This window comes from Drosophila miranda, chromosome 2, assembly GCF_003369915.1.
Source record: "Drosophila miranda strain MSH22 chromosome 2, D.miranda_PacBio2.1, whole genome shotgun sequence".
In the NCBI taxonomy this organism is placed as follows: Eukaryota; Metazoa; Arthropoda; class Insecta; order Diptera; family Drosophilidae; genus Drosophila; species Drosophila miranda.
Window position 1 is genome coordinate 9,144,804 of NC_046675.1, and position 9,187 is coordinate 9,153,990.

A 9,187-nucleotide genomic window follows, 5' to 3' on the forward strand; every position below is an offset into this window, starting at 1 on the left:
AATTGGAATGCAAATCTCAACCAGATCAGTCGTCACTCATCAGTCGCGTTTCAAAGGTTCAGCCCTCCGGCTTCCTGGCAGCCTTGGGACATCGGCAAACATAAGGGTACCCACAAAGACCATCACGGAGCCCAGCCAGTGGTAGATCGTAAAGGGGTTGCGGAAGTAAACGATCGAAAATACCAGGGAAATGAACTTGCGCAGGGTTATGATCAGTGTTACGGTGAGGGAGCTGCACTCGGTGGTCAAAGCATACACAGAACTAATGCACAGGTGCTGCGTGAGAACGTTGCCCAGCAGATAGAGCAGAATCAGTGGCACCGCCACGCCCAGCAGAGGCAGTGTGTACGTCTCACCCTCGCAGGCCAGCCGCCAGTGGGTCCGTATGTTGTCGTGCATTAAAAGGAAGGCGGGCAGTGGCAACAGGTGGGTGTAGTAGAGGGCTTCGCGGGCACATTTTCCATGCCGCCGATAGAGCAGCTCCTGGGTGATGCCCATGTACGAAGAGACGAAAAGGGCCAGAACCAGCAGCGTCACGCCCACAAGCCACCGCCATACGTCTGCATCGGTGGCGCCGCTCTGCCCGATGCTGTGGCCAGGCAAATCCCGGCTGGAGAAGTACGTGCAAATGAAGATACCCACACTAATCATGACGACCGATATGTACTGGCGCAACCGATACCTTTTCTTGAGTATAATTGTGCCCAAGCACATGTTGGATATGAGGGAGCCTCCACGTATGATCATGTGCAGAGTCATGGACACTTTGAACTCGAACACATAGTTATTGCACACACTCGTCAGAAAGAACATGGCCACCAGAAGGGCATAGTCCCGCAGGCTGATGTTACGCTGAGCCTGTCCCAGCCGGGATGTAAAGATGAGCCCCTCCAAGGCTATAAATGCAAACTGCGCCGCGGTCACGAGGTTTCCAATGCCGGGATCGAGTTTTACCAACAGCTCCAGAAAGACTCCGCCACTGCAGCAGCCCACTAGAACGCCGCCAATGGCCAATGCACACCGAGGACTTATTTGCATCTTTATGCTATCAAAGCGAAACTAGAAATAAGCCAGTGAACATTAAGGTACCGGTTGGCCTTGACTGTTGTTGATCTTGGTCATTATGATGAACTTGTAAGCCAACCCAGCGTTTCGACCAAGTTCTGAACCACTAACCAAACAGTATAGAGATGTGCATACAGTTCATACAACGAACATGTCGCAAGCGAACTTTGTGGATTAGATCCCAGATACGGCCTAAGAGACAGAACCTGAAAGTATGCATGTGTGTGTATATGTTTATTTTCTTCTCATTCGCATCAGAAAACGTGAAATAGACAAATGATGGCAAGTATGTATACGAGTTGAAGACCCTGAAGACCCGATATATTCGGTGTATGAACTGGCACATCTCTATACGATATGGCTAGTGTCTGAAGAAAGGCAAACAGTGGGTTATCCATAGTCCATCGACCATCTCTAGAACAGCTGATACCCGCCACTGCAGATAAGACGTAAAATAAAAGTTGTAAACAAAATAAAACAAAAGTAAATTGTAGTCCAGACACTTGGAAACAGATAACCTGCACACAACAATGGAGTCGAAGTGCCAATGTGCTGCATGTGGAACGCGTATGGCGGTTGAACGATAATAAAAATTACTATTTCTATGTAATATACTGTCGGGAAAACTCTTTCTATGAGCAACACTTTGACCTCTTGACGAGTGGAGGCAGAGTCCAACCCAGAATCGCTTCGCCGCTTTCGCATCCAGAGTGACGATAAGAGCGAGGGCATCAGGAGGAACAGCAATCCACAATCAAAAACGAATGAAAGTAAATTTAGTCATGGAAATGAAAATTTCGTTTAATCACATTCGAAACAGTTGCACCAATAGTCATAGGGCGTATCAGAAAAATACAAATACATATAGGTATGATATGATGTACAAGAAAAACAATAGATGAATACATTTGGGTATAGATTCGAGATGTCAGTTCCTACTTTGCAGTAGTTCAATAATTTGGTTCAATTTATCCGTTTGCTGAACCTCAAACGCTTCCAGTCTTTTCGTCACCAGTTGCTCTAGCTGCTCGAATTTCCTGTCAATGTGCGACTGGAGGCTGGATAAATCTGAAGCTACACTCTGGGGTGGCGTCTCGGCATGCGTGGTGCAACCCTTTATCAGGGACATAAGCTCCGGCGGCGGTTTCTCCCCGAGATCCTCCGCTTTGACTGTAGATGGCGTCTCCGCCGGCGTCGTACAGCCCTTCATGAGGGACATAAACTGCTGCAGCTTCTCTCCGCGCTTTTCTGCCTTGGATTTTCTATCGCCAGTGCCATCTTTTTGGAGCAGTTCCTGGACTTTTTGCAAGTCCACAGGTCGCTGCAGCTGTGTGGTAATGCCATTCGGATTCGGCGCTACATGCAGGATGGCTCCATAAACGCAGATTTCGTTGGCCGATGTCAGCAATTTGAGATTTATAACCGCAATGCCGGAGCGATCAATTTCCATATCATAGCGATAGGGGCGTATCGGCAGTTCGTCGTCATCTTCCTCGAGGCAAATGCCATAGATAGTTTCGTAGTACTCCTGCAATGGGCCTAAAAATAGTTCCACCTTGGGCGCGCTGCAGACGAGCGTGAGGGCGGCGATTTTGAAACGAGGAACTATTTCAAAATGCAGCTCGCAGGGCGGTGGCGGCACATCATTGTTGGAAAACAGGACAGCGAGATTCTCATTGACCACGTCATCTAGGTCGGGCCTGTGGACAAAGGAATACTTGTATGTACAATAATTGAATATGTAAACCAGTTTTGTGGGGCGTGAAATCCTTTGTCTTACTTTACAAACACATCGTCATCGGACAGGAGTGTGGGCACCAATTTGGACAGCTCTTTTCCAGCGGTCTGGGTCCAGCTGCAACGGGCAGTTACCGGGACGGACATGATTTAATTGAAAACTAACGAGAAAACTAATTATTCTTTCGTCAAAATGTAACAAAAAAGAGTTTCTTTGCAATCAAAACACAGCTAGAGATGGCACAGTCGTTGATAACACACAAAACGTGGCTGCCAACTTGTTGCGCGGCGTGGGCTGCCAACCCGCGAAATCCACCCACTAAAATGCAACCGGGTGCCGCGTTTGACAAGTCCGACCTTGAGGAGGCCCCTTGTAGGTCATATTTGAGCAAATTGAAAGAAAAGCGACAGTGCTGTGTTATAAGCAGCCCCGAAAGGTATACACAATTTTTCGCAGCCTACTCCGATCAGCAAATATGGGTGGAAAGTACAAGATTGTGATGGTCCGCCACGGCGAGTCCGAATGGAACCAGAAGAATCAGTTCTGCGGCTGGTACGATGCCAATCTGAGCGACAAGGGTAAGGTGCTTTTAGTTATCCAACATGGCGTATACTTAATTTTAATTGATTGACAGGCAAGGAGGAGGCTCAGGCCGCGGGCAAGGCCGTGAAGGACGCTGGTCTGGAGTTCGATGTGGCCCACACTTCGGTGCTGACTCGCGCTCAGGTTACCCTGGCAAGCATTCTGCAGGCCAGCGGCCACAAGGAGATCCCCATCCAGAAGACCTGGCGTCTGAATGAGCGTCACTACGGTGGACTCACTGGCCTGAACAAGGCGGAGACTGCCGCCAAGTACGGTGAGGCTCAGGTGCAGATCTGGCGCCGCAGCTTCGACACACCGCCACCACCAATGGAGCCCGGACACGCCTACTACGACAACATTGTCAAGGATCCCCGCTACGCTGATGGGCCCAAGCCCGAGGAGTTCCCCCAGTTTGAGTCGCTCAAACTGACCATCGAACGCACACTGCCATACTGGAACGAAGTGATCATTCCCCAGATGAAGGAGGGCAAGCGCATCCTGATCGCAGCGCACGGCAACAGTCTGCGTGGCATCGTCAAGCATTTAGATAGTGAGTTTCGACATATACTTGAAATTGAATGAGCCAAAAACGATGCCCCTTATCTTTCCAGATCTGTCTGAGGACGCCATCATGGCCCTGAACTTGCCCACTGGCATACCATTCGTCTATGAGCTGGACGAGAACTTCAAGCCAGTGGTGTCCATGCAGTTCCTCGGCGATGAGGAGACCGTCAAGAAGGCCATCGAGGCTGTCGCTGCCCAGGGCAAGGCCAAGTAAACCAAAAACCACACAGATCCGGCTCTATCAGACGATGCTCTGACAACGCTTTAGTTCATGATAACCATAATCGTTGTTGTTGTTCTCGTAGCAGTTAAAATGGTTCATCTCCCCCACTCTACAGTTAATAAATAATTTATTGTAACACAACCACGTAGGCTCCAACGGCGGCATACGCGTTATTTATTGTCAGACATCATCACTTCTTCTTGTTCTTTTTGCCATCTTTCGCCAGCTCCAGACCCAATATGCACTTGGGAGGCACCTTGTATGTTTCCGTGAGTAGCGTGTACACAAAACGCACCTGGTTGCCCTGGATCTGCAGCTGCTCGAGCTTCTGATGCGGCAACTTGACAATACTGGTGCTGGCAGCGGCTCCCTGCTTGCACAGTTTTATGAATTCGGCCAGGATGATGCCGTAGGCCTCGATGTTGCTCACCAGCGTCACCTTCTTGTTGCCGGAGCGCGTGGCCAGCGACATCTGTATCATGGGCTTGCCACTCGTGTCCTTGCCGCTACACATCTGATATGAGTGCTCCATTTTGCTGGTTATGAGGGAGCAGACCTCGCTGAGCGTGCCCTCCCGATTGCCATACAGCTCCAGCAGTGTCTCATCCGGGCGCACCAGCTTGGTTTTCACATCCTGCAGTCCGTGCTTGGCCACATACTCGCGCACAATCTTTTTGACCTGACCCACAGGGATGCCCTCGCCGCGTTTGAAGTTCATTTTCGTGAAGAAGGCCGCCGTGACATCCGACACTATGTACATTTCCTTCAGTTCCGAGTGAAACAGGGGCGTCTCGGACGCAGCTCCGTTCGCTTCGTTTGCTTTCACGTCTGTTATGAAATTGACCAGCTCGGGGTGCTCCAGATCCACCGAAATAATCTTATCCACGCCTTTGCTCTCCTCTCGCACAACAATGAAGCCCTGGTCAACCATATCGGCCAGGAAATTGGACAGTTTCTTGTAGCGCGTCTTCTTCAGATCGATCTGCTCGGCCGCCTCGTTCACCACGTAGAGTCGGTAAAAGTTGCTGGTCAGCAGGGGCAGTGGCAATTTCTTTCCATTGTTCTTCAGTGCAGACAGAAAGGCGTTTCTTAGTATATACTCGGGCGGCACTTCATTTGATTCTGCTGCCGGCGCTGTGTCCGCGGGATCGTGGTCATCTTCCTCAGCCAGAGACAATAAAGCGGTGCCGGACTCTAGCTCCTCTCCGTCCGTTGCCTGTGTCACAGATGCAAAGGTATCTGGTGCTGCAGGCGCCTCCGAAACTTCGGCCTTTGGTGTCTTCTCTCGTTTCGCCTCAGCGCCGAGGGCAGGAAAATCATCGGTCGACAGGGCTTTGGTCCTCACCAGCGGTATTTGTTGCACCAGACTGGGTTCATGGGCCCAGAGTTTGTCGCCGAATAAGTGCAACATTTTGACGGCCACTCCATGGCCACCGCACATGTACAAGTCATCACTGGAACGGGCCAACTGTCCCACACCCACCGCCGACTTGTTGTTGGTTAGATTTACGGCCACTGCAATACAGAAAAGGTTACTAGGGAGCTTTAACAGACGACGGTGCCAATAACCCACTCAACTGCCCCTTCTTGTAGTGTCCGTACATGCTCAATCCAACGCCCAGTGGAACCACTCCCGGCAGCATCAGGTCGGCGCCATTGGTGAGTTTTGGCAGGACGCCTTCGTGTGTCGTGTAATAAGGCAAAATGCTGGGTATGATCCACATTGCGTATAATGTGGGCACTAGCTGTCCGCCATCCAGCTCAAAGAACATGGGCTGCTTGTCCACGCAGTAGACAATGCTCTGGACACCGCCATGGGTGAGAATCTTTACGTGCGTGACAGCAGCCTTTGCCGGCACCAGCTGATCCACGGAAATATTGGGAAAAGCCAACTCCAGGCGCTGTCGGAACTTCTTGCTCTCCGAACCCTTTAGGGCCGCACTGCTCTTGGGTCTGTATGGCTTTAGAAACATCTGCACCGTGTAATATTTCGCAAGGAATGAAATAATTCAAACCAAAACACATGCTACGAAATGAGCACACAAACAACTCGCGAGCAGTGTTGCCCTTCTTGGCGTCTTTTCAGTTAGATCTAGCTTTTCCCTCAAAAGCAAAGCGGTAATAAGGAAATATAAGAATATTCCTTTACATATTCATAGTACATTAAATCAAAGTGTGGATTGAGCTAAATATAATTGGTATTGTTAAATTTAAAATTTTGGCAAGTAGCAAGTGGACAGCCCCATCTCGTTCACAAAGAGAACACACGGTCACGATTTCCCCTTCCCTGTAGAAAATGTGCTATCCTTTTTTGGTAGGCAATCCCAATTTCTTCAGGTAGAAATTTTGAAGATGTAGACGCCATTTTATTCAACAAAACATATATGGTAACAATTCTATGTACACGACGCCTTTGTAATAGTAAATTTAATGCGTTAGATTCATAGAATTTGTACTTATTTTTAGTAATCATTACATTACCCCCTTTGAAACATTTAACCACTCGAAAGCCTTTTCTGCTCTGCTCTGCTGTTTTCCTAATCTGAATCAGAGTCGGAATTGGAATCGCCATCGCCGCGGCGTTGGGTAGGCGGATCATAAAAATGCAAACTCTTGCGCCAAATCTTGACCAGGCCATCGAACGCGCGGCGGCTGTACTTTCCATATTTGTTTGGCGTGCGAGGATCCTCACGCGAACGTGTGGCCTTTGGCACCATTTCAGTGTACCGCTCATAGGCGGCCGTGTTTTTTCCGTAATCGATCTGCTTCTGACGACGCGACAATACGGCTGGATCAGCCTCGGTGAACGAAGAGGATGATGACGTCGACGATGTATAGCTGTTGTGGCGCACGCGTTTTTCCTCCTTGTGCCCCTTGAACTTGCTTTGCTTGCTTTTGGGATTGGCATCACCATTGCCGGATGACAAGCTGCTGTTCGGGCTGTTGGAGCGACTGTTTTCATTCGTCGGAGGCGTCTGCGAGTGGCGTCGTTTGTAGGGGGTCTTTAGTTTTTCCTCCTTAAGCAGACGGTCAAATTTTACCTCATTTACATCATCCAGAAACTCGAATGCCATCCCACGGTTACCTCCAACCTCAAGCTCCAGCTTTACCTCTGTCGCTTCCTTCTTCACAATTACCTGGCCATGGTCGGCATTGCTACTGCCAGCGCTGCTGTTCAGCGAAGTGGATGCCTAAAATGTTGGATATGATGGTTAGGTGTGGTCTCAGCCAAGATCAGCGCGTCCTTTCTACCTCGTCACTGTGCCCCAGCTCTGCACGGACCTCCTGGGCCCAGCTCTGCCGAATGGGCTTCACATCTATGGAAATGGAGGACGCTGAGGAATTCAGGCTGACGGAGCCCTTGATTGGTGTGTTGTCCACCGACATCAGTTGATCTTCACAGAGCATGACGTTACTTAGTATTATTGAGACAAACTATATTGAGACAAACTATATTGCGAAAAACTGTGACAGATTTTGTTTGTGCTGCTGCGTTCGCGCGTTTTTTGTTGTTTTGTGAGCAACTGATAAGATATATCAAAATATACCGTCTCATTTTGAAAAGATACCGTAAATATACTGACGAACTCAAGTTATATTTTATATATTACTAGTTTTTGATATTCCGTCGAATGTTACTATATATATAGCACATTTAGCCATGCCCACATAATTTTATCCGAATAATTAAACTATTCTCAGCTTGACTGGCTTATTTTAAACACTTGCTTTTATTGCATTTTGCGTAAAAAAAGGTTTTAGCGAAATAAGTCAAACAAAAAACAAATAGCGAAATAGGTCAATCAAAACAAACGAAAAAGGAAATTCGTTCATATTGCTCAATTTTGATATTCCATTGAATAATGCTGACTAACTAAATCTCTCAGCAATGCCCACATAGTTTTATCCCATTGATGAATAAATTTTCTACAAGATTAGATAGTTTTTAATCCTTGCTTTTATTGGATTTTACGTAAAAAAAGGTTTAAACGAAACAGTTCAATAAAAAAACAGTCGCTATGTTGCGTGTAGGCCTTTGTATACCCTATTTTGTTAATTTTATATGAAGACGAAACGTGATTTATAAAGAGCTTTTCTCAAATTGATATTCTTTAGACATATTCAAGTACATTATTAGTATCTTGTATATATTTATAGAGATCCTGATACCTACTGAGCCTTGGAAGACAAACGTATTCACAATTTTATAACATCCATTTCCCCCAGGGCATGTGTGCATGGAATGGGACTCATTGTTCTGAACCGGTTATGACGACTAATTCTTGGTTAATCTTTCTTCCGTCAAAGATTCTCAGCTATATAGATCTTTTATTTTTGGCCAGATATTTTTATATGATTGCTGAAACAATTTTGATCAAGATTAACTATTTTTAAGTACTTGCATGTTTTTTATTTTGACAAAAACACGATTTCAACAAAAATGTTCAATGTCGCAGGTTGTGACGTCAATGTTGCTGGTATTTGCAGACTCATTTGTTGTCAACCAGGGCATGGGCGTTTTTATACCCTATTTCGTTAATATTATATTAAGATGCTGTTTTCCAAGCTGCTTTCAAATGTAATTAATAAAGGCCTTGTTTTAGATTGCATTTTTTTGGTCTATTCATGCATTTGATTAGTTATTTGTAGATAAAACCTGATCCCTGTAGCGCTTCTTTGTCTCTGTAAGAGGACCACTAATTGCAAAATATTGATTAAAATAGATACTGACTAGTTTCTGCATTAATTAGAGCATGGGATGAAACACATTTCCGCAATTCTATATCATCCATTTCCCCAGGGTATGTGTTCATGGAATTAGCAACATGTTTGTGTATGGAATGGGACTCATCTGTTGCGAACCGGGTATTGCCAAATCCGGATATTTCAAGCTATATTGAGTTTTCAGCTTTGCCCACTTAAATTTATCCCATAGATGAATACATTTTCTATTTTCTAACATCTTTAAATTGCTTGTAAGTATTTTATTTTGACTAAAATACGGTTTTCAAGTA

At 46.6% G+C, this 9,187-nt stretch overlaps 5 protein-coding genes across 7 annotated transcripts; 1 reads left to right on the plus strand and 4 right to left on the minus strand.

Moving 5' to 3' along the window:
- Nucleotides 1-14: 14 nt before the first annotated feature.
- LOC108154733 (UDP-xylose and UDP-N-acetylglucosamine transporter) lies at nt 15-1,185 on the minus strand. 2 transcript variants are annotated; one of them, XM_033388965.1, is made up of 2 exons: nt 683-1,185; nt 15-610 (listed from the first exon to the last, which is right to left on the minus strand). In XM_033388965.1, the coding sequence occupies exons 1-2, from the start codon at nt 1,036-1,038 to the stop codon at nt 40-42; spliced, it is 927 nt and encodes a 308-aa protein (XP_033244856.1). In that variant the 5' UTR covers nt 1,039-1,185; the 3' UTR covers nt 15-39. The 2 variants fall into 2 exon arrangements, with proteins under 2 accessions (XP_033244856.1, XP_017140589.1); XM_017285100.2 differs by having other exon boundaries at nt 15-1,184.
- Nucleotides 1,186-1,836: 651 nt separating this feature from the next.
- LOC108154734 lies at nt 1,837-3,096 on the minus strand. The gene is made up of 2 exons (XM_017285101.2): nt 2,846-3,096; nt 1,837-2,765 (listed from the first exon to the last, which is right to left on the minus strand). Exons 1-2 carry the CDS (start codon nt 2,947-2,949, stop codon nt 1,994-1,996), a joined length of 876 nt encoding a protein of 291 aa, XP_017140590.1. The 5' UTR covers nt 2,950-3,096; the 3' UTR covers nt 1,837-1,993.
- A 91-nt stretch (nt 3,097-3,187) lies between these two features.
- Nucleotides 3,188-4,313, plus strand: LOC108154736 (phosphoglycerate mutase 1). Its single transcript, XM_017285104.2, has 3 exons — nt 3,188-3,381; nt 3,438-3,935; nt 3,997-4,313. Exons 1-3 carry the CDS (start codon nt 3,279-3,281, stop codon nt 4,161-4,163), a joined length of 768 nt encoding a protein of 255 aa, XP_017140593.1. The 5' UTR covers nt 3,188-3,278; the 3' UTR covers nt 4,164-4,313.
- On the minus strand, nt 4,299-6,318 carry LOC108154732 (eukaryotic translation initiation factor 2D). Its single transcript, XM_017285098.2, has 2 exons — nt 5,746-6,318; nt 4,299-5,687 (listed from the first exon to the last, which is right to left on the minus strand). Exons 1-2 carry the CDS (start codon nt 6,143-6,145, stop codon nt 4,363-4,365), a joined length of 1,725 nt encoding a protein of 574 aa, XP_017140587.1. The 5' UTR covers nt 6,146-6,318; the 3' UTR covers nt 4,299-4,362.
- A 198-nt stretch (nt 6,319-6,516) lies between these two features.
- Nucleotides 6,517-7,697, minus strand: LOC108154735 (histone RNA hairpin-binding protein). Of its 2 annotated transcripts, XM_017285103.2 has the most exons (3): nt 7,425-7,697; nt 7,214-7,363; nt 6,517-7,147 (listed from the first exon to the last, which is right to left on the minus strand). In XM_017285103.2, exons 1-3 carry the CDS (start codon nt 7,578-7,580, stop codon nt 6,710-6,712), a joined length of 744 nt encoding a protein of 247 aa, XP_017140592.1. In that variant the 5' UTR covers nt 7,581-7,697; the 3' UTR covers nt 6,517-6,709. The 2 variants fall into 2 exon arrangements, with proteins under 2 accessions (XP_017140592.1, XP_017140591.1); XM_017285102.2 differs by having other exon boundaries at nt 6,517-7,363; nt 7,425-7,696.
- Between the last annotated feature and the right edge of the window lie 1,490 nt (nt 7,698-9,187).

Excerpts from the sequence above, each read along its gene's own strand:
- LOC108154733 (XM_017285100.2), bottom strand. The coding sequence starts at position 1,038 with ATGCAAATAAGTCCTCGGTGTGCATTGGCCATTGGCGGCGTTCTAGTG.
- LOC108154734 (XM_017285101.2), bottom strand. The coding sequence starts at position 2,949 with ATGTCCGTCCCGGTAACTGCCCGTTGCAGCTGGACCCAGACCGCTGGA. Across the intron at positions 2,766-2,845 it reads GATGACGATGTGTTTGTAAA|GCCCGACCTAGATGACGTGG; the intron begins GTAAGACAAAGG and ends CTTTGTCCACAG.
- LOC108154736 (XM_017285104.2), top strand. The coding sequence starts at position 3,279 with ATGGGTGGAAAGTACAAGATTGTGATGGTCCGCCACGGCGAGTCCGAA. Across the intron at positions 3,382-3,437 it reads TGCCAATCTGAGCGACAAGG|GCAAGGAGGAGGCTCAGGCC; the intron begins GTAAGGTGCTTT and ends ATTGATTGACAG. Across the intron at positions 3,936-3,996 it reads CATCGTCAAGCATTTAGATA|ATCTGTCTGAGGACGCCATC; the intron begins GTGAGTTTCGAC and ends TTATCTTTCCAG.
- LOC108154732 (XM_017285098.2), bottom strand. The coding sequence starts at position 6,145 with ATGTTTCTAAAGCCATACAGACCCAAGAGCAGTGCGGCCCTAAAGGGT. Across the intron at positions 5,688-5,745 it reads CTACAAGAAGGGGCAGTTGA|TGGCCGTAAATCTAACCAAC; the intron begins GTGGGTTATTGG and ends TCTGTATTGCAG.
- LOC108154735 (XM_017285102.2), bottom strand. The coding sequence starts at position 7,580 with ATGCTCTGTGAAGATCAACTGATGTCGGTGGACAACACACCAATCAAG. Across the intron at positions 7,364-7,424 it reads AGCTGGGGCACAGTGACGAG|GCATCCACTTCGCTGAACAG; the intron begins GTAGAAAGGACG and ends CCAACATTTTAG.